The 18944-nt window shown below is 43.9% G+C and overlaps 2 protein-coding genes and 1 long non-coding RNA gene across 3 annotated transcripts in view; 2 read left to right on the forward strand and 1 right to left on the reverse strand.

The window, feature by feature from the left end:
* Positions 1–3405, reverse strand: part of ube2r2 (ubiquitin conjugating enzyme E2 R2) — a 68570-nt gene extending 65165 nt beyond the window's left edge. The window contains exon 1 of the mRNA XM_033032103.1: positions 2668–3405. Coding sequence (XP_032887994.1) covers positions 2668–2844 — 177 coding nt within the window. The 5' untranslated portion in view covers positions 2845–3405. The remainder of the gene's footprint in view (positions 1–2667) is intronic.
* Positions 3406–5701: 2296 nt separating this feature from the next.
* Positions 5702–10177, forward strand: LOC116980059. The gene is made up of 2 exons (XR_004413845.1): positions 5702–5859; positions 9596–10177. It is a non-coding gene; the product is annotated as an uncharacterized LOC116980059 (long non-coding RNA).
* Positions 10178–13766: 3589 nt separating this feature from the next.
* Positions 13767–18944, forward strand: part of nol6 (nucleolar protein 6) — an 88951-nt gene continuing 83773 nt past the window's right edge. Inside the window, exon 1 of the mRNA XM_033032152.1 lies at positions 13767–13945. Coding sequence (XP_032888043.1) covers positions 13898–13945 — 48 coding nt within the window. The 5' untranslated portion in view covers positions 13767–13897. The remainder of the gene's footprint in view (positions 13946–18944) is intronic.

The raw sequence follows: 18944 nt of genomic DNA on the forward strand, positions 1-18944 counted from the left end.
GGCATCTTCTCCAGGCCCTCCATATCATTCAAATCTAGTGATGAAAATTAAATGCAACACTTATATTGTGGCCTAACCTGAGCTTTATTAAAAGATTTAGGCATAACTTCCTCGCTTTGTTATTCAATGGTTATGAAGCCCAAGATACAATGATGAGATGGTGTTTGTGAGATATTGGTGTGTGCCCAATGGTTATTACAAAATTACTCAGATGGCTGTAAATTGTTTTTGGAAATTTGTATTGTGACACTATATTGATTCCCTATTGATATCTTGAAGGCTTCAAGATACATTTATGATACACCCTTAGAATGTCAAAATCATAGCTTACCCCAATTCTATTCTAGTTGGGTGCCCAAATAGATATTTTGCAACTACAAACACATTTGTCCAAACCAGACTATAGCTTTTCAGGAGTTTGATATACATCATCCAAGACCACGCTTTATCTAAGATGATAAGTTAAGTAGTCATATCAATTTAGTTGCATTATATTGGTTATTCCAACTGGATGAACTGGATTTATTCCAAGATAAATTTGGAATTGGATCTTTCAGTCTAATGTCAAATAATTTTCCAAAAAACTGTCATATGTTTTCTCAACTGTGATAGTCACACACATGGAATACATTAAATATAAAATTATATATTAAACGTGGTAAAGTTTCACTAATTATCTAACATAACTGAGAAAATTGTGCTGTGGAGACATGTAGAATTGAAGAAATATGCTAATGTATGCAAATAATATTTATGCCATCCCCAGCTCATTCCCCGCCAGTGCTTTATCTCTTCACCCCTCCATCAAATATAGTGAGCTGCAATTCTATGGGTCAGTCTTCTGATATTCAGTCAATGGTCAATCCATGGAAGTGTTAATTAGAACTTATGATACACCCTTAGAATGTCAAAATCATAGCTTACCCCAATTCTATTCTAGCTGGGTGCCGAAATAGATATTTTGCAACTACAAACACATTTGTCCAAACCAGACTATAGCTTTTCAGGAGTTTGATATACATCATCCAAGACTCGCTTAGTCTTAGTTGATAAATTAAGTAGTCATATCAATTTATTTCCATTATATTGGTTTTTCCAACTGGATGAACGGCACGGGCTTGATAGATTTCAGATGGATAATCAAAATTTGTTTACTTTTTAAACAAATAAGGGAATCAATAACATGGGTCACTTTCCACACGTGCCCAGGTTTATAATGTATACTCTTATGCTTATTGGGAAACATGACATTCTGCCCCTTATTACACGTGACACGTGTACAATTTTACGAATTTAATGAAAAACTCATAACCAATCCACGGAAATACAATTACAAGATCAAGAACGGAATAAAGGTCAGGGATAACACGCCTTTCATCCCCATTAGATGCGATGTCAAAGCGGCATGTAACATTCGCTTACAAGAGAAAAATGAACAGGATTAAACAAACCAACACATTTTATATTTAATGTAAAAAAAACTATTTTATCCGTATCGGTAAATAGAATCGACATTAGGTTTCTATTTTTAAAAATGGCATGGACGTTTTCTCCCAGTGACAGCTTCCAATATTTACAAAACGGTTTTTACTTAAGGCCTAGAATGCCAAAGTCCACGAGTTTGAAAGAAAACATTAGTAACCCATCCTCTTTAATAAGAGGTGGTGAAAGACAAGGGGATCTGCTGCAATAAGGGATACTGGGAAGCTAATGCAGTTTATTACTGCGCAGGTGGGCGATTCAATGCAGTCAGCGGCTTCCTTTGTACAAATTAATCCACCGAGCATAATATAAAATAAATCCATATATAGCCATATAATACAATTAAATCAAATTCATGACATTTACATTTGATAGTTACCAGGATTATTCCGCTATCCAACATGGGGAATATAGAGAAAGTGCACAATAGACCCATTGCCGCAAAAAAATGTCATCTTTGAAATTGGTATGTTCTCAAAGTAGAAACAGTAACAGTAATGAGGAGCCACATTATATTACCTTCAATTAAATCATTCTACCGTCTCACACCAAAACGTGGAAGCTGAACGATACAATACGATCCTTCTTCATTGTTAAGAAGCCACGATATTTATCCTCCCCATAAATTATTAAAATCCCACCAAGTGATTTCACTTGAAGTCTAAGAAAAGTATCCCATAAACTCCATGTCGTTTCAAATTATACGTATACACCCTAATAATTCGACGCGAGAAACAATGAAGAGGCATCGTGTCTGTTACTAGCACTTCTCAGTATCAGCCACAAAGAAGCCTTCTGGACGATTACTTAAAAGTCTATGCGACTTGAAAGCAAAATAAACAAATCAGACCGTACAAGTGAAATCAAACTTAAAACATAATCTCGAAGAACCTACACATCTAGTTCTTCCCAAAATTAAAAAAATAAACGATTTAAGCCAAGACACAAAACAGCGAGGGGAGCGAGGAAGATTTGTTTATCCAAGTTAATAAAACGCTTCGCTGCTGCTCTTGACTTGATCCAAGACGGGCTCGTGATTTGCAGCCGTAATAAATTAAAAAAACATGTTGGCGAGCATTAACGCCCTTAAATGACAACAGTTACTTTATTAGCAGTAGCAATGCAAAAAACGGCATGGCGATCCAGGATGTAAATAGGGCCTTCGGACCCGACTATGTCATTTACCTTAAAATAGCCTCCTTCGTAGAGCGTGTTGGGGGGACCGAAGATCGCTACTTCCCAATTGTAGAGATCGGACTCGTCCACCAAAGTGATCCTGAAACCTTCCACCGGCTCCTCCTGCAAACTCTTAAGCTCCAACATTAAGGCCTTCTGAGAGCTCGTCATCTGCTGCTGAGCCATGGTGGTGGGCGGCAGAAAGGCCGAGGGAGGAAGGAAGGAAGGAAGGAAGGAAGAAAAGGGAGAGGAAGGGAGAGGGGGGAAGGGGGGGTACAAAATAAAACAAACCAGGGGGAAAGAAAATTAAAGGAAAGCAGCTGCTGGGAAAGGCCAAGTAGCCAGCAGGCAGCAGGCAGCAGGCAGCAGGCAGGCGATGAAACAAACACACACACGACGCTTTGGACACTTCACCAAGTTCAGGGGGGGGGAGGGGGGAAGAAAAAGTCCTTCCTCCTTCACTTCACAGCGCCAGGCTCTGGAGAGAAAAAAATCAGACCAGTGCTCCACACATCGGGGTGGTATCAGGCAACCGCCAGCAGCTCATGAAGAATACTTCGATCTAGTATTTTTTATATATATATATATATATTTTATATATATAAAAAAGGCAGGGTTTGCGATACTTGTTGTTGCCGTGTATGTCTGTCGGTGACAATGTGGTTTTGACGGTGATCTCTCTCTGTCGGTCTCGGTCTCTGCGCCTCGCCGGCCGGCACTGGTGGTGACAGCAGTAAAATGGCCCTGCAGCGGCTGCAGCGGCTCCGGCCCCGCCCACAAACCCCCGACCACGCCCCGCGACGTCACCCGCGCCCTTTGTGACGCGCATTTATTCGCCCTCCCCCACCCCCCGGCCATGTGGCGACGCTCAGCAACGCGCATGCGTAGACGGGGCCCCGGGCCTGGGCCGACGCCGGACGCTCCGGAGCTGGAATCTCATTGGTGGCGGCCGCGCTACGTCATAATTGGTCGAAGGGGTCCTGAATCTTTGGTCCTCACTTACATACGTCACCGATTCATGGTCTCCAGAGATGTTGCCTGACCTGCTGATTTACCCCAGCACTTTGTACCCATCTATGTTCCCATCCATGTTCCCATCCATGTTCTCATCCATGTTACCATCCATGTTCTCATCCATGTTCCCATCCATGTTCCCATCCATGTTACCATCCATGTTCTCATCCATGTTCTCATCCATGTTCTCATCCATGTTCCCATCCATGTTCCCATCCATGTTCTCCAGAGATGCTGCCTGGCCTGCTGATTTACTCCCAACATTTTGTACCAAAGATTATAGAGCAGAGCTCTTCTAGTATCTTTGTTTTGTACCCATTCATGTTCTCCAGAGATGCTGCCTGACCTGCTGATTTACCCCAGCACTTTGTACCCATCCATGTACCCATTCATGTTCTCCAGAGATGCTGCCTGACCTGCTGATTTACCCCAGCACTTTGTACCCATTCATGTTCTCCAGAGATGCTGCCAGACCTGCTGAGTTACTACATTTTTTTTGTAAACCAGCTCCTCGTGGTCTTTAGAAATAAATTAATTAATTAATAGGTGCAGGAGTAGGCCATTCGGTCCTTTGATCCAGCACCGCCATTCAATATGATCATGGCTGATCATCCCCAATCAGTACCCCGTTCCTGCTTTTTCTCCATATCCCTTGATTCCTTTGGCCACAAGAGCTAAATCCAACTCTCTTGAAAATATCCAGTGAATTGGCCTCCACTGCCTTCTGTGGCAGAGAATTCCACAGATTCACATTTCTCCGGATAAAAAAGTTGTTCCTCATCACAGTCCTAAATGGCCTACCCATTATTCTTAAACTGTGACCCCTGGTTCTGGATTCCCCCAACATTGGAAATTTTTTCCTGCATCTAGCCTGTATAATCCTTTAAAAATGTTATGTTTTTATAAGAAACCCTCTCATCCTCATTTCATTTTACAAAAGTGACTCGATGATATTGTGAAGGATATTAATTCAGAGTGGAATTAATTGGCACAGATGGCTGTGGAGGCCAAGTCAATGGATATTTTTAAGGCAGAGATTGACAGATTCTTGATTAGGAAAGATATCAGGGGTAATGGGGAGAAGGGAGGAGAATGGGGTTGAGCGAGAGAGATAGATCAGCTAAGATTGGAAGGCGGTGTAGACTTGATGGGCCGAATTGCCTAATTTCGTTGCCCGCTTTCAGTTCAGCTGGACATAAAAGATGGAGTGGGCAGGAGGAGTCACAATGGACGTGGGCAGATAATGGGCACAAGACAGTACCTAATGTTGCTCTCATCCTGATGACCACCTTTGTGCATGGCTGCATAAGGCTATATGGAGAGCCAAAGCAAGTGGGCACCACAGTGGTGCAGCTGGTGGACTTAGAGACCAGGGTTCGATCCTGATCTCGGGTGCTCTCTGTGTCGATTTTGCATTTTCTCCCTGGCTCTACGAGGGTTTCCTTCGGGTGCTCCAAATTTGTGGATGCTAAATTGGGATACATAGAACTAGTGTGATCAGCATGCACTCGGTGGGCCATAGGGCCTGTAGCCATGCATTTCAACGATCTAGCTTTTATTGAATTTGAAGGACCTTGTACAGCTATTTGTATTTCAGCTACAACCCACTTTAAATCAAACTCGACCGGGTGATAGATTCTCCCAAAATCAATCATGGAATCAGTCAGGATTCCATGAACTCCCACATCCCAAAGACAGGTTTGAAGGTTAATTGGCCTTTGTAAGTTGCCCATGGTGTGTCGGAAGTGGTGGAGGCCGGTTCTCCGGATACTTTCAAGAGAGAGCTAGATAGGGCTCTTAAAGATAGCAGAGTCAGGGGATATGGGGAGAAGGCAGGAACGGGGTACTGATTGGGGATGATCAGCCATGATCACATTGAATGGCGGTGCTGGCTCGAAGGGCCGAATGGTCTACTCCTGCACCTATTGTCTAAGTGTATGTGAAAGTGGGATAACATAGAACTAGTGTGAATGGGTGATCAATTAATTTGGTGGGCCAAAGGGGCCCAATCCAAGATGTATCTCTGAATCTAGAAGTGTCATTACCTACTGATGTTTAATCTGTCCCTGGTGTTGGGAAGGATAGACCTGACATTCATGCCGCACAATGTGCCAGTCAGCTGGACATTGCTGCACCACCTGTTCTTTGGAAAAATTCTTCCAGACCTTTGAACACGTCCATCAGTTAGTGAGTAACATTGAATGTTCTGCAGCATAAGGACTCGATATTTCATGATTTTAATTTAAATGTGATTTAGCTAATTGTCAATGTTTAATTGCAAGGCCTAGATTTCTTCTGTAACATAAGGCGATTTGGCACATTAGGTCTATGCTAACTCCCGTTTCAGCCATCCTGTCAGTTCCATCCCTGCACTGTTCTCCAATATATTACATTAGTTATCTTTAAAATTGCTTTCTGAAGGTGCTGATTTTGCTTTCAAAGCACTTTCAGGCACCAAATTCTAGATTATAACCATACTAAATAAACAAAATCACCCTTGCATCCTTTCTGCACTTGTGACCTTTTTAATCTGTGTGCCTGGATTATCAGTTTTCCTCCCATTTTGTTAATGTTTTGAGATGAGGGTGTTGCTAGCCCTATTTGCACGAAGAAGGTGGCGTTTTCCAGAAGTTCCTGCTGGTGAATCATTACGGGTAACTTTGAATTTGTTTCAGTGATCGGCAGCAAGTCATCAGGACTTGCCAGAAATTACAACAACCTCACTCATCATGTCCATCAAGTGGAATGATTATTCATTGACATAATATACGTCATTCAGCGTGAAACCAACTGGGATTCAATGTTTGTAATCTGAGTTCACTAGCGATCAGAGAAAAGGATGTCAGCACTGATTTCCTATTATGATTTGAAATACTGAAAATACTTTTGGAGCAATGACGCAGCCTTATTTGAAATGCATCTTCATTCAGATTGGCTATGTTGTAGACCCATCAGTTGGTATCATAACTGATATGTTGTTTTGGAGCAAACATGAGGTGGAGATGCAGCTGAATTTAGAAGGCATTCGATGCTCCCTTCTGACTGGGGCTTTAGCGTGGCCAAAAAGTGCCATTAGATCGGCTGATATTTCCTCGGTTTTGCCTCATGATGAAGATTGTGTCCATTTTTTCTAAAGGGAATCCATGTTGTGATTCAGGGAGCAGTTCTTTGGCCTTTGGGAGAAGATGGTTTTGAATGACAGGGGGGGGGGGGGGGGGGGTGGGCACTCTTTGGTTATCATAGTTGAACATGTCCCCTTATGGTCAGAATCATAGCATTTCTTAAGTTCCCAAGTATATCTTCTTCCCAAATGTGAACAATGGGGTTGTGGATTTGTGATTACAGCTCTTCACCATCAAATGTTAGGATTTAAATGGGATAGCTTCAGGCAATGTAACACCATAGAGGAAGTTAACAGCTTGAAGGAAATAATAAAATTAGGTATTGTTGACATGCATATGAAAATTAATGTTAATTCTGAAACAGATTCGTCCACCTGCCTTGATTGTCAAAAAACATCTCAGTTGCAAATATATTGAATGAATGATGAATAAAATATTTATTAGCCAAGTATGTATACATACAAGGAATTTGCCTTGGTGTTTTGCTCGCTAGGATAAAAACACAATATACAGTAGACAATTAAAAATAAAACATTATAATTGTTATAACTGATATAATTGGATCCTGAACTTTCTGACGGAGCGACCGCAGGCAGTGAGACTGGGCCCGCACCTGTCCTCCACTATCACCATGAGCACCGGCACACCACAGGGCTGTGTACTAAGCCCCATGCTCTACTCCCTCTTCACTCACGACTGTGTTCCTGCATTTGACACCAACACCATCGTGAAGTTTACAGACGACACAACAGTGATTGGGCTGATCACCAACGGTGATGAAACAAAATACAGAGCAGAGGTGCAGAACCTGGCGGACTGGTGCGCACGTAACAACTTGTCACTAAACACCTCCAAGACCAAGGAGCTGATTATTGACTTCAGGAGGTCCCATAATGGAGAATACGCCCCAATCTCCATTTACAGGGAAAGTGTGGAGAGAGTGTCCAGCTTTAAGTTTCTGGGCACTCACATTTCAGAGGACCTCACATGGTCCACCAACACCGCTGCGCTGGTCAAGAAGGCACAGCAACGACTGTTCTTCCTGAGGACATTAAAAAATGCCCCAACAGCTGCTGACAACGTTCTACCGCTGCACCACAGAGAGCATATTAACGTATGGCATCTCTGTGTGGTATCTCAGCTGCACGGAAGCGGAGAGGAGAGCTCTTCAGCGCGTCGTCCACAGAGCGCAGAGGATTATTGGGACACAGCTACCAGCCTTGGAGGGCATCTACCACACACGGTGCCTCAGGAAGGCCGTCAGCAGCCATAAACTCCTCACACCCTTGTAACGGACTGTTCGAACTACTTCCCTCCGGCAGACGTTACAAGGCCTTCTACGCCCGAACCTCCAGACTCAGAAACAGCTTTATTCCCAGAGCTATAGCGGCTCTGAACTGGCCCTGCTGAGTGCCCCCCACCCCCCCTGGACTGTCTCCCTCGGATGGTCACGTCACACAGCTTATTTATTTATTTTACTTTTCTTTTACATCGGTTGGAAGCTGCATACTAAATCTCGTTGCACTGATGTGCAATGACAATAAAAGATATTATTATTATTATTATTATTATTAATAATTTAAACATTGTCAGATTAATGTGATTATTTACCAAAAGCAAAGAAAATGAGGGGAGAATGGGTGTTGAATTATGCTTTTAATTTTGTTTTACCTGCTGATAATGAAAATTAATTGAAAAAACCCCATAAAGGAACATGATATAAATTAACTTTGTGCTTTCCTGTTCTTTGAGCTAAGTTATACAGGCTGAACGTAGGAGGAACAATATAGAGATATAGATTCTGACAGCTTTGATTAATCTGGTTAAGACAATAAGAAAGTGGAACCCATACGTTAAAAATAAAAGTATGATTGCCATATTGTAGAGTGATTACTAATTGTGGTGCATTCAGGTAACCTATAGAACAATGGAACAAATTACCTCACAGCTGTTCATTTAAAGAAAGACCTGCTAATAGGAATTGTGTAGAACAGTCATGAAGAATACTATCAACACCTTCACCGTGTATAGTTGAATTAGAATTGAATACAAAACTCCTGTGTTAGGAAAATCAGACTGGTCATTTTTGTTTCAAAAAGTTAAGTCAAAATGAGGGTTGTTCTTTTGATGCGATTCAATGTGTTTTGGCAAGGCACTTGACAAGGTTTAATACAACAAAGCAATTGAAAAATTAAAGCACTACAAAATTAAAAAAAGAGCAAGGTACAAACCACTGAAGAAGGGTCCTGATCCGAATCGATACCTATCCATGTCCTCCACAGATGCTGTTGGACCTGCTGAGTTACTCCAGTACTTTGTGTCTGTTTTCATAAACCAGCATCTGTAGTTTCTTGCTTCTGATAGAGCTCAGCGGGTCAAGCATTCTGATATCAATGTAGCTTCAAAGTCCCATAAGCTTTGGATTATGAAAATTATTTTGTTCAGTAAGGTACTTTTTCCTTTTGACAGTTTTGTTCTTTCCCCTCTCCTTCCACAGTAGTCGGCCCTTACTTGGGAAGATTTACATAAACTGTAGGTTATTCTGAACACCAAACAAGTCGGTACCTCCTCAGAATTTTTCTTTCTCTACTTATGTGAAGGCAAAGTCTCTTTTAGCTGACCTAACATTTTCCCATTGACAATCAGTTAGATCAACACACTTGGGATCTGCTTGGTGTAGATTAACTCAGTTACTCACAGGATAAACTCGTTGAACTCCCCTGACAGGCAGCAGAGTCTATTATAAGTTAATGACCTAACTACTGTGTATTATCAATACATCTGTGTTTTTGTTTTTACAGAAGTGCACTCTGCATTACGTAATGCAGTTTATATGTTGATGACACCATGATGCCTTCATTCACCTGTCTGTTGTCTGCAATGGAACTGCTCCTTTTTATACAGTTTTATGGTCATCAGCAGTATTGTGTGCATTAATTCAGGGAATTTAAAAAATATGTCTTTTGAAAGCTGTATATATACGAAAGTTATGCTGAAACAGTAGTCTAGCTACTAGTCAATCCCTTGACGTTACACAAAATGTCCAGAGCAGAAATTTACCATTTGATACAAGGAAAGATCCGAGAAGAGGGTAGTCAGATCCGGGTTGGTACAGATCATATTAGAAACATAGAAAATAGGTGTAGGAGTAGGCCATTCAGCCCGTCGAGCTAGCACCGCCATTCAATATGATCATGGCTGATCATCCAAAATCAGTACCCGTTCCGGCTTTTTCCCCATATCCCTTGATTCCCTAAGAGCTAAACCTAACTCTCTCTTGAAAAAATATTGATCACAACTGTATTCAACAACGGACCCCAAGGCAAACTAGAGAGATGCAAATCAGATTATAATATGTACATTTTTGCAAATATATGTGATTTAAAAAAAAGCTGCTTCCCCAATGTTTCCAGTTTGTTCTACAAAGGAGTTACTAATGCTCAATTATAAGATGAAAGTCTCGAGAACATCACATTTATCAATGCATGAGAAGTGATAGATTCTGGCTGGTGGAGCAGCACCAATGGAACAGTCTCCTTTCAGCAGAAAATCAGAAAATTTAAAGTTTGGATTTATACATTGTGCCAATATAATTGCTGAGATCCATGTTTATTAGTCCTTTCATTTATTAGTGACCGGAAATCAAACGATCAAATCTGAGATCAACTTCAAACTACCTGAGTAAAGTTAAACTCACAACTTTCTGAAAAAGTGGTGAGAATAAGTGAAGGTGGGCAATATTAATGGCAATGTCCATTCCTGATCAGCACAACGCATTCTACGCACACGTTGAACAGATGTTGGTGGAGAAACGTCATCCTTTGTCTCTGGAACTGGTACACTATAATGCTGGGAACTATTTTCTGCATTCTGTATGTCCCCCTTTGTTCTAGCTATTGTACTCGAGTTTGACTTGATTGTAATTATGTATAGTATTATCTGATCTGACTGGATAGCCCAGCAAAACAAAGCTTTTCACTATACCTCGGTAGACATCTCAATAATATACCTAAATCGTAACCTAAATCAAAGATTTGCATTTCATTCCAACACGGATGGGGAGTGGGGCGAGGTCAGCAGGGAGAATTGAAAGGAATGTCGCATATGCTTGAAATCTACACCAAAAGGACAAAACCCCTAAATACTCAGCCAGTCAAGCCGCATCACTGGGAAGAGTGGAAGAGAACTGATATTAGTTTTCCTATCCTGACCGTACATTTGGAAGATTTTGGGAAAGTAACATTGATGGTACTTTTCTGTTGCATTCTTAGGTACCTTTGTAACTTATACTGTCTGCACATACAGGAAGATGGATTTTAGTGAACCATGACCTTATTGTATGCAGTTTTGGCTTCTAAATACACTTTTCTGCAAATGACCAAAAGCTGTGCTGCTGTAGTAAATGTGAGGAATTTCATCATTAATATATTACTTTAGAACTGTATTTTTTTAACTTTGTGTCCTTTAGTTAGTTGTTATCCCATGAGTGGCACCAGCAATGGCTGCCTCGCCAACAGTCTGTCTGCCCCTTCCTTCTTTGTGTTTTAATAGGTAGACAAAAGGGCTGAAGAAACTCAGCGGGTGAGGCAGCATCTATGGAGTGAAGGAAAGGCAACGTTTCGGGCCGAAACCCTTCTTCAGATTTTAATAGTTTTCAGTTTTAATAGTATGTGTTAAATGTATGTTTTTAGTGTTCTTTAGTTTGTTTTATGTGGGGGGGGGGGGGAGGGGGTGGGGTTGGGTGAAACATTTTCTAATCTCTTACCTTGAGGGAAATGCGATTTTTTTCCGTATCGTTTCTCCGTCTGCAATGCGGCCTAACATTGAGGAGTTGGCGGCCTTTGCTTGGAGACCGACTTTTGAAAGCTCCACCGTGGGGAGCCTACGGGACTTTAACATCGCAGAGCTCCAACCGTGGGTGCGTGCGGACTTGTGATCACGGAGCTCGCGGTCTATGGTCAGAGACTGACTTCGGGAACTCCAAGCCGCAGGAGCTTCGACCGCCCCGACAGATGATTCGACTGCTCCGACCGCGGGAGAATAAAGAGGAAGAAGATTGGACTTTTTGTCCTTCCATCACAGTGAGGAATGTGGGGAATCTGCTGTGGTGGATGTTTATGTTAACTTTTATGTAGTTGTGTCTTGTTGCTTTTTTTTGTATGGCTGTATGGTAATTTGAATACCTTAATTGGTACATGTGATAACTTTGAATTGATCGCATCAAATCTGTCCGTGTTTCTATGCAAACCAAATGGATACCTGTTACCACCACCACCCCCACCCATATTTTTATTTCTTATTTCATCTTCATTTGCTCATATTTCCTACTACTATCTGTTAGTCATTTTCCACAAGGTGCCTCAGTGTTCAGTGCAGGGCCAGTTACTGTTTGTCATCTACATCAATACTTTGGATGAGAACATACAGGGCAAGATTAGCAAGTTTGCTGATGATACAAAAGTGAGTGTTTTTGCAGATAGTGAAGATGGTTGTGAAAGATTGCAGTAGGATCTGGATCGATTGGCCAGGTGGGCAGAGGAATGGTTGATGGAATTTAATACAGAGAAGTATGAGGTGTTGCATTTTGGGATGTCGAACAAGGGCAGGACCTACACAGTAAATGGTAGGCCTCTGGGTAGTGTTGTAGGAGTGCAGGTGCATGGTTCCTGAAGCGTCGAGTCGCAGGGAGATAAGGTGGTCAAAAAGGTTTTTGGCACTTTGGCCTTCATCAGTCAGAGTATAGAAGTTGGGAGGTCATGTTGCAGTTCAAAAAGAATGTGGGATTTGCAAATTGCAGAGCATGAACACAAGCCCAGCTGCCGGGCTTGTCCTTCTTAGCTGTGTTTTGCAACTCCCACATACCTACGCTATCTAGAGTAATGGAGTTACAGGCCCTTCGACCCAACTTGCCCTTGCCAACCAAGATCAGGGCCACCCCCACACATAAAACAAACCAAGGAACAATGAAACATACTTTTTAACACATACTAAAAATAACAAAAAGAGAAGGACAGACTGTTGGTGGCTGCCTTGCACTTCTGGCAGTGTTTGGAGAGCTTTCATAAGTATTGGATGCCACAGAATTGTTATCACCCCAAAGCAATCTCTCAGAAGATAAAATATACAGTAGCTGAAACCAGCAGACTAAGGATATTCCTGGAGGTAATGCTCGTTTAGTAAAATCTTCTCTTGTAATTAATGCAACAGTAAACGCGATGGCAACATGGTCACATAGTTTGTGTAAAAAGACCCATTTTCATCACCCCAGTACCACGAGCACAATACAAAGGAAATAAATATGTATCATGTGAAATATGTTAATATTTCAATGCTGTAATCTGTCATCAGAAAAACAATAATCAAGTATTGCAATTAAGACAGGACCTTTAAAATGCCATGTCTCGACGTCTATAAACATTCGCTTAAAATTAATCTGCATTAGACGCTCTCTTCTCTATTAACATAGCAGAATTCCAAACATTATTAAATCATGACAAGTTGCGTATTGAACAATTGCCATCTCATAAGCAATGACAACAAGCATGTCTTTGTCAATGATTAGGTCTTTGTTTCAATTTTTTGTTATTCCAGAACTTTGTGTCCTTTTTTTTGTAAAGCAGCATCTCTAGTTCCTTGTTTCAACAATAAAAGCAAGTTACCATCCAGTAATAACTCACAGCTGGAAACACTCGCTCACAAATAATGCAAGCCAAAGATTCTGCTCTATAATGTTTTCAAGAAGGAACTGCAGATGCTGGAAAACTGCAGATTCTGCTCTATAATCTTTGATGCAAGCAGCTCTAAAATATATATTTTTAACCAGGCAATGTCGTAAATCTGTCGTAAACTCTGCACAGGCACTCCTCTATGATCTTTGGGCACTTGCATGCTTGCAGCGGAAGCTCCCGGGAAACATTCGATCCGCGATGATTGACATGGAAAGGAACCACAGAGGGTGTTGATCACGCGGCACGGAGCTGGACTAATCGGGTGTGTGGAGGCAGGGCCGCCGAAGCACCGGGTCACACTGAGCGGAACTGTAGGCAGCACATGTGGAGGCAGAGCTGCTGGTCCTGGTAAGCTCTTTAAAGCACACGGGGGACATGAAGAGAAAGAGACTGGATGTCGATTTGCAAGCTGTCGATCAGCAGGTATGTGCACTAGCTTCATTGATCAGAATGTTTTTCTTTTGGGCCAGGAGTTAGGTATATACTATATGTTCACGTGTCTTTATACCTACATGCCAACATTACGTTTAGTTTATTGTCACGTGTACCGAGGTACAGTGAAAAACTTTTGTTGCATGCTAAACGGTCAGCTGGAGGACAATACGTTAAGTTGTCACTATATGCAATTCCAAGAGGGTCGAGGCTTGTGCAAGTCGTTGTCACTTATTGTCTTTAAGAAGGAACTGCAGATGCTGGAAAATCGAAGGTACACAAAAATGCTGGAGAAACTCAGCGGGTGCAGCAGCATCTATGGAGCGAAGGAAACAGGCAACGTTTCTGAAGAAGGGTTTTGGCCCGAAACCATATAACCATATACGTTGCCTATTTCCTTCGCTCCATAGATGCTGCTTCACCTGCTGAGTTTCTCCAGCATTTTTGTGTACTGTCACATTGTCTTCCTTGCAAGAAAGTGTTTGACAAAAGGCATATTTTAGTATTATTGCTATGTTCAAACTGAGAATCCGAGTGGTACAAGAAAGCTTGCTACGATCTTTGCAAAGTCATCAGGAATGCCAAGAGGAAATACCAGGACAATCTCAGTATAATCATTTGGACAACTGCAAGCTGTGGCAAGGCCTGAATACTATAACTGGCTGCAAAGTGAAACCAGGCAACATTGCTGGTGATAGTGCGGCCCTCCCTGATGAACTTAATGAATTCTATGTTCGCTTTGAGCAGATGGCCAACAAGGTGATGACATCCATCCCATCAGACTCGAGTGTGCCTTTTCCCAGGGTCACTGTTGCAGAAGTTAGATAGGCCTTCCTGACGGTGAACCCACAGAAAGCAACTGGCCTGGACTGAGACCCTGGCTGTGTACCTGCATGGACCAACTAGTGGGAATATTCACGGACATCTTTAATCTCTCCCTACTCTGTTCTGAAGTACCCGCCTGCTTCTGAAGGTCTTGACCTGAAACGTTACCCATTCCTTCTCCCCAGATATGCTGCCTGTCCCGCTGAGTTACTCCAGTATTTTGTGTCTGCTTCAAGAAGACCACTATTATTCCAGTGCCAAAAAAAAAGCATGATTTCATGCTTTAATGTCTACCGTCCAGTGGCCTTGACTACCATCCTGAAGTGCTTTGAGTGGCTGGTTGTGGAACTCTCTGTAATTGGACTTTACATTGCATTAAACATTATACCCCTTATCCTGTATCTGTTCAGCATGAACGGCTTGATAGTAATCATGTATGGTCTTTTCACTGACTGGGTACCACGCAACAAAAAGCATTTCACTGTATCTATGTCCACGTGACAATAATGAACTAATCAGACTTTAGTGATACAGCATGGAAACGGGCCCCATCGGCCCGTGAAGTCCACGCTGACCAGCTATCACCCCGGTGGGGTGTGGTGGCTCTGTTGGTAAGGAATTAAATTTAGTCCCTTGCGAGGGTTGACATAGAATCAGAAGCTATAGCGTAATTGTGGATAGAACTAAGAAATTGCAAGGGTATAGCTGTAAATGAGTATAGTTTGGGTCCGTTTTTTTGTGTGATCTTTTTTCAGGGGGGGGGGGGGTTGGGCAAGATCTTGGCAGCTGCAACTCGAGTGTCCCATCCCCGCCTGGGGGGCGGTCGGAGACGTCCGGACGGACGGAACACTGGCCCCCAAGCCCATAGCCAGTGTGGAGAAACACCAACCCCAGCTCTCCTCTGCCTCACCCGCCGGGCCAACCGACAGCCTGGACAAATGACTCCAGAGGCCCCAGGCCCACAGCCAGCACCAACTCCAGCCCAACCCCGCTCCAACTCCCGAGGAACCCGCTCCTTGATGGGCCGCTACGGCGACAAGTACCAGTTCGCCCACGGCCTGGCCGAGCTACGTTCCTTCTGCCGCAACCACAAGTACAAGATGTACCTTGTACACCACCAGCTTCTGCCCCTACGGTACCCGCTGCCACTTTATCCACAACCCCGAGGAGGAGCGAGGGCCCCGGCTTCGCCTGCGCCAGAGCGCCAGCCTAGGCTCAGCCTCCTCCGGCCCAGCGCTCGACTGGGCCATGCTGTGGGCGGCCTTCAGCCCCGACCTGGAGTTGGAGCAGGCCCGGAGACTGGGCTTGGGGCTGGGCAATGGAGGGGGAGGAGGTTGCTTCTGCCGCCAGCACCACCATCACCAACAGCACCCGCAGCTCCAGCGGGTACCCGGCCTGCCCATGGCCAGCACAAGCCCATCCGCAGACTCTCCGACCAGTACGACTTCAGCAGCAGCGGCTCCGAGTAGCCCATCTTCGAGCAGGGCCGGCGGCTGTCCATCTTCAGCAGGATATCGGTATTGGACTGAAGGAAGGTGGGTGGAGATGGAGGGCTGCCAGTCTACCCGGTGGGACAGGCAGAGCCGGGCTGGAGCCAGTGGCTGCAGCGCTGGTTGGAAGTCCAGGGCCGCCCCGCCAGCCCAGGGCCACCCTGGACAGGGACGGGACACCAGGGAGGGGACGGGGACGGCCCAGCAGCAACTCAACAGCCTCCGCAGCGACGGGGAGCCGGGCCGGGCCCCAACCACGGACGAAATGCAAGCCTGCACACAATGCAGCACCACCGTTGCTGAGTGTTTATAGCTAGTGACCTATGACCTGGGCATGTGCAGTCGGAATACCGAACTCGCTTATTACAGTTGAGCAAAGGGGACATAGAAACATAGAAAATAGGTGCAGGAGTAGGCCCTTTTAGCCACAAAGGCCACATCTAACTCCCTTTTAAATATAGATTAGATTAGATTAGATTAGATAGCCTTTATTGTCATTCAGACCGAAGTCTGAACGAAATTGCTCCATTCATACGTACAGTACAATACAATAAAAAACAACAATAAACACATATTAACATCCGCAACAGTGAGTCCACCCAGCATCTCCTCACTGTGATGGAGGCAAAAGTCTTAGGTCTGCAGTCTCTTCCCTCCTCTTCTCCCTCTGCGCTGAGGCGATACCCCACCGGGCGATGTTAAAAACTGTCCCGCGGCTCAATCACCGCGCCACCAGTCCTGCTGACGCAGCCGCTGGCCTGCGGCCGAACCCCGGACTCAGGCCACCACCGCCAGAACACCGTCCCAGCCACCCTCACGTGAGTATCGTGCCGTCTTCAGCCTCGGGCTGGGCCGCCCCCGACATGGGCGCCGTACCTCCCTCGGGCTGGGCCGCCCCGACATGGGCGCCGCTCCTCCCTCGGGCTGGGCCAACTACCTTCTGTGGCAGAGAATTCCAGAGATTCACCACTCTCTGTGTGAAAAATGGACTATGGAGGCATGATGGAGGAGCTGGCCAAAGTTGACTGGAAAGAAACCGTAGCAGGGATGACGGTGGAACAGCAATGGCAGGTATTATTGGGAATAATCCAGAAGATTCAGGATCATTTCGTTCCAAAGAGGAAGAGAGGAGAATAAGAGGGGACCGTGGCTGAAAGGGGAAGTTGAGGACAGTATAAAAATAAAAGAGAAGTATAACATAGTAAAGATGAGCAGGAAGCCAGTGGATTGGGAAACTTTTAATGATCAACAGAAGGTAACTAAAAAGGCAATATGGGGAGAAAAGATGAAGTACGATGGTAAGCTAGCCAAGAATATAAAGGAGGATAGAAAAATAGGTGCAGGAGTAGGCCATTCGGCCCTTCGAGCCTGCACCGCCATTCAATATGATCATGGCTGATCATCCAACTCGGTATCCTGTACCTGCCTTCTCTCCATACCCCCTGATCCCTTTAGCCACATCTAACTCCCTCTTAAATATAGCTAGTATAGCTATATATAGATAGTAAAAGCTTTTTTAGATATGTGAAGAGGAAAAAATTAGTTAAGACAAATGTGAGTCCCTTGAAGACAGAAACAGGTGAATTACAAGTACATCAGTCACTGAAAGTAAGCATGCAGGTACAACAGACAGTGAAGAAAGCTTCATAACGAGAGGAGCTGAGTATAGGAGCAAAGAGTTCCGTCTGCGGTTGTACAGTGCCCTGGTGAGACCACACCAGGAGTATTGTGTACAGTTTTGGTCTCCTAATTTGAGGAAGGACATGCTTGCTATTGAGGGAGTGCAGCGTAAGTTCACAAGGTTAATTCCCAGGATGGCAGGACTGTCATATGATGAAAGAATGGAGCGACTGGGCTTGTATTCACTGGAATTTAGAAGGATGAGAAAGGATCTTATAGAAACATATAACAGTATTCAGGGATTGGACAGGTGCAATGCAGGAAACATGTTCCCGATGTTGGGGGATTTCAGAACCAGGGACCACAGTTTAAGAATAAGGGGTAGGCCATTTAGAACTGAGATGAGGAAAAACTTTTTCACAGAGTTGTGAACTTGTGGAATTCTGTGCCTCAGAAGGCAGTGGAGGCCGATTCACTGGATACATTCAAAAGAGAGTTAGATAGAGGGCTAGGGGAATCAAGGGGTATGGAGAGAAAGCAGGAACGGGGTACCGGTTGTGGATGATCAGCCATGATCACATTGAATGGCGGTGCTGGCTCGAAATGCTGAATGGCCTACTCCTGCACTTAATGTCTACGTATCCATGTAACTGCACACAAGCACCATTCTACATACTAGGAACAATTTACAATTTTACTGAAACCAAATATGTAATTGGATTGTGGGAGGAAACCAGAGCACCCAGAGAAAACCAACGCGGTCACAGGGAGAACGTACAAATTCTGTACACACAGCACCCGTACTCGGGATCGGACCTGGGTCTGTGGCACTGTAAGGCAGCAACTCTACCACTGTGCCACCCCGTTTAGTTTAAATAAACTAGAAAACAAATTAAAGCCAATAAACCACTGAGCAGCAGCCTCCGACAAGGCAAAATCGTCGGTTCACTAGACCTTGTCAAGAGTGTTTAATTGTCATGTGTACTGAAATGGAACAATGAAATTCTTGCTTGCAGCGCCCCAACATTTTTTAAAACACAGCACTCAATAGATAA

This window comes from Amblyraja radiata, chromosome 1 (genome assembly GCF_010909765.2).
Source record: "Amblyraja radiata isolate CabotCenter1 chromosome 1, sAmbRad1.1.pri, whole genome shotgun sequence".
Classification (NCBI taxonomy): Eukaryota; Metazoa; Chordata; class Chondrichthyes; order Rajiformes; family Rajidae; genus Amblyraja; species Amblyraja radiata.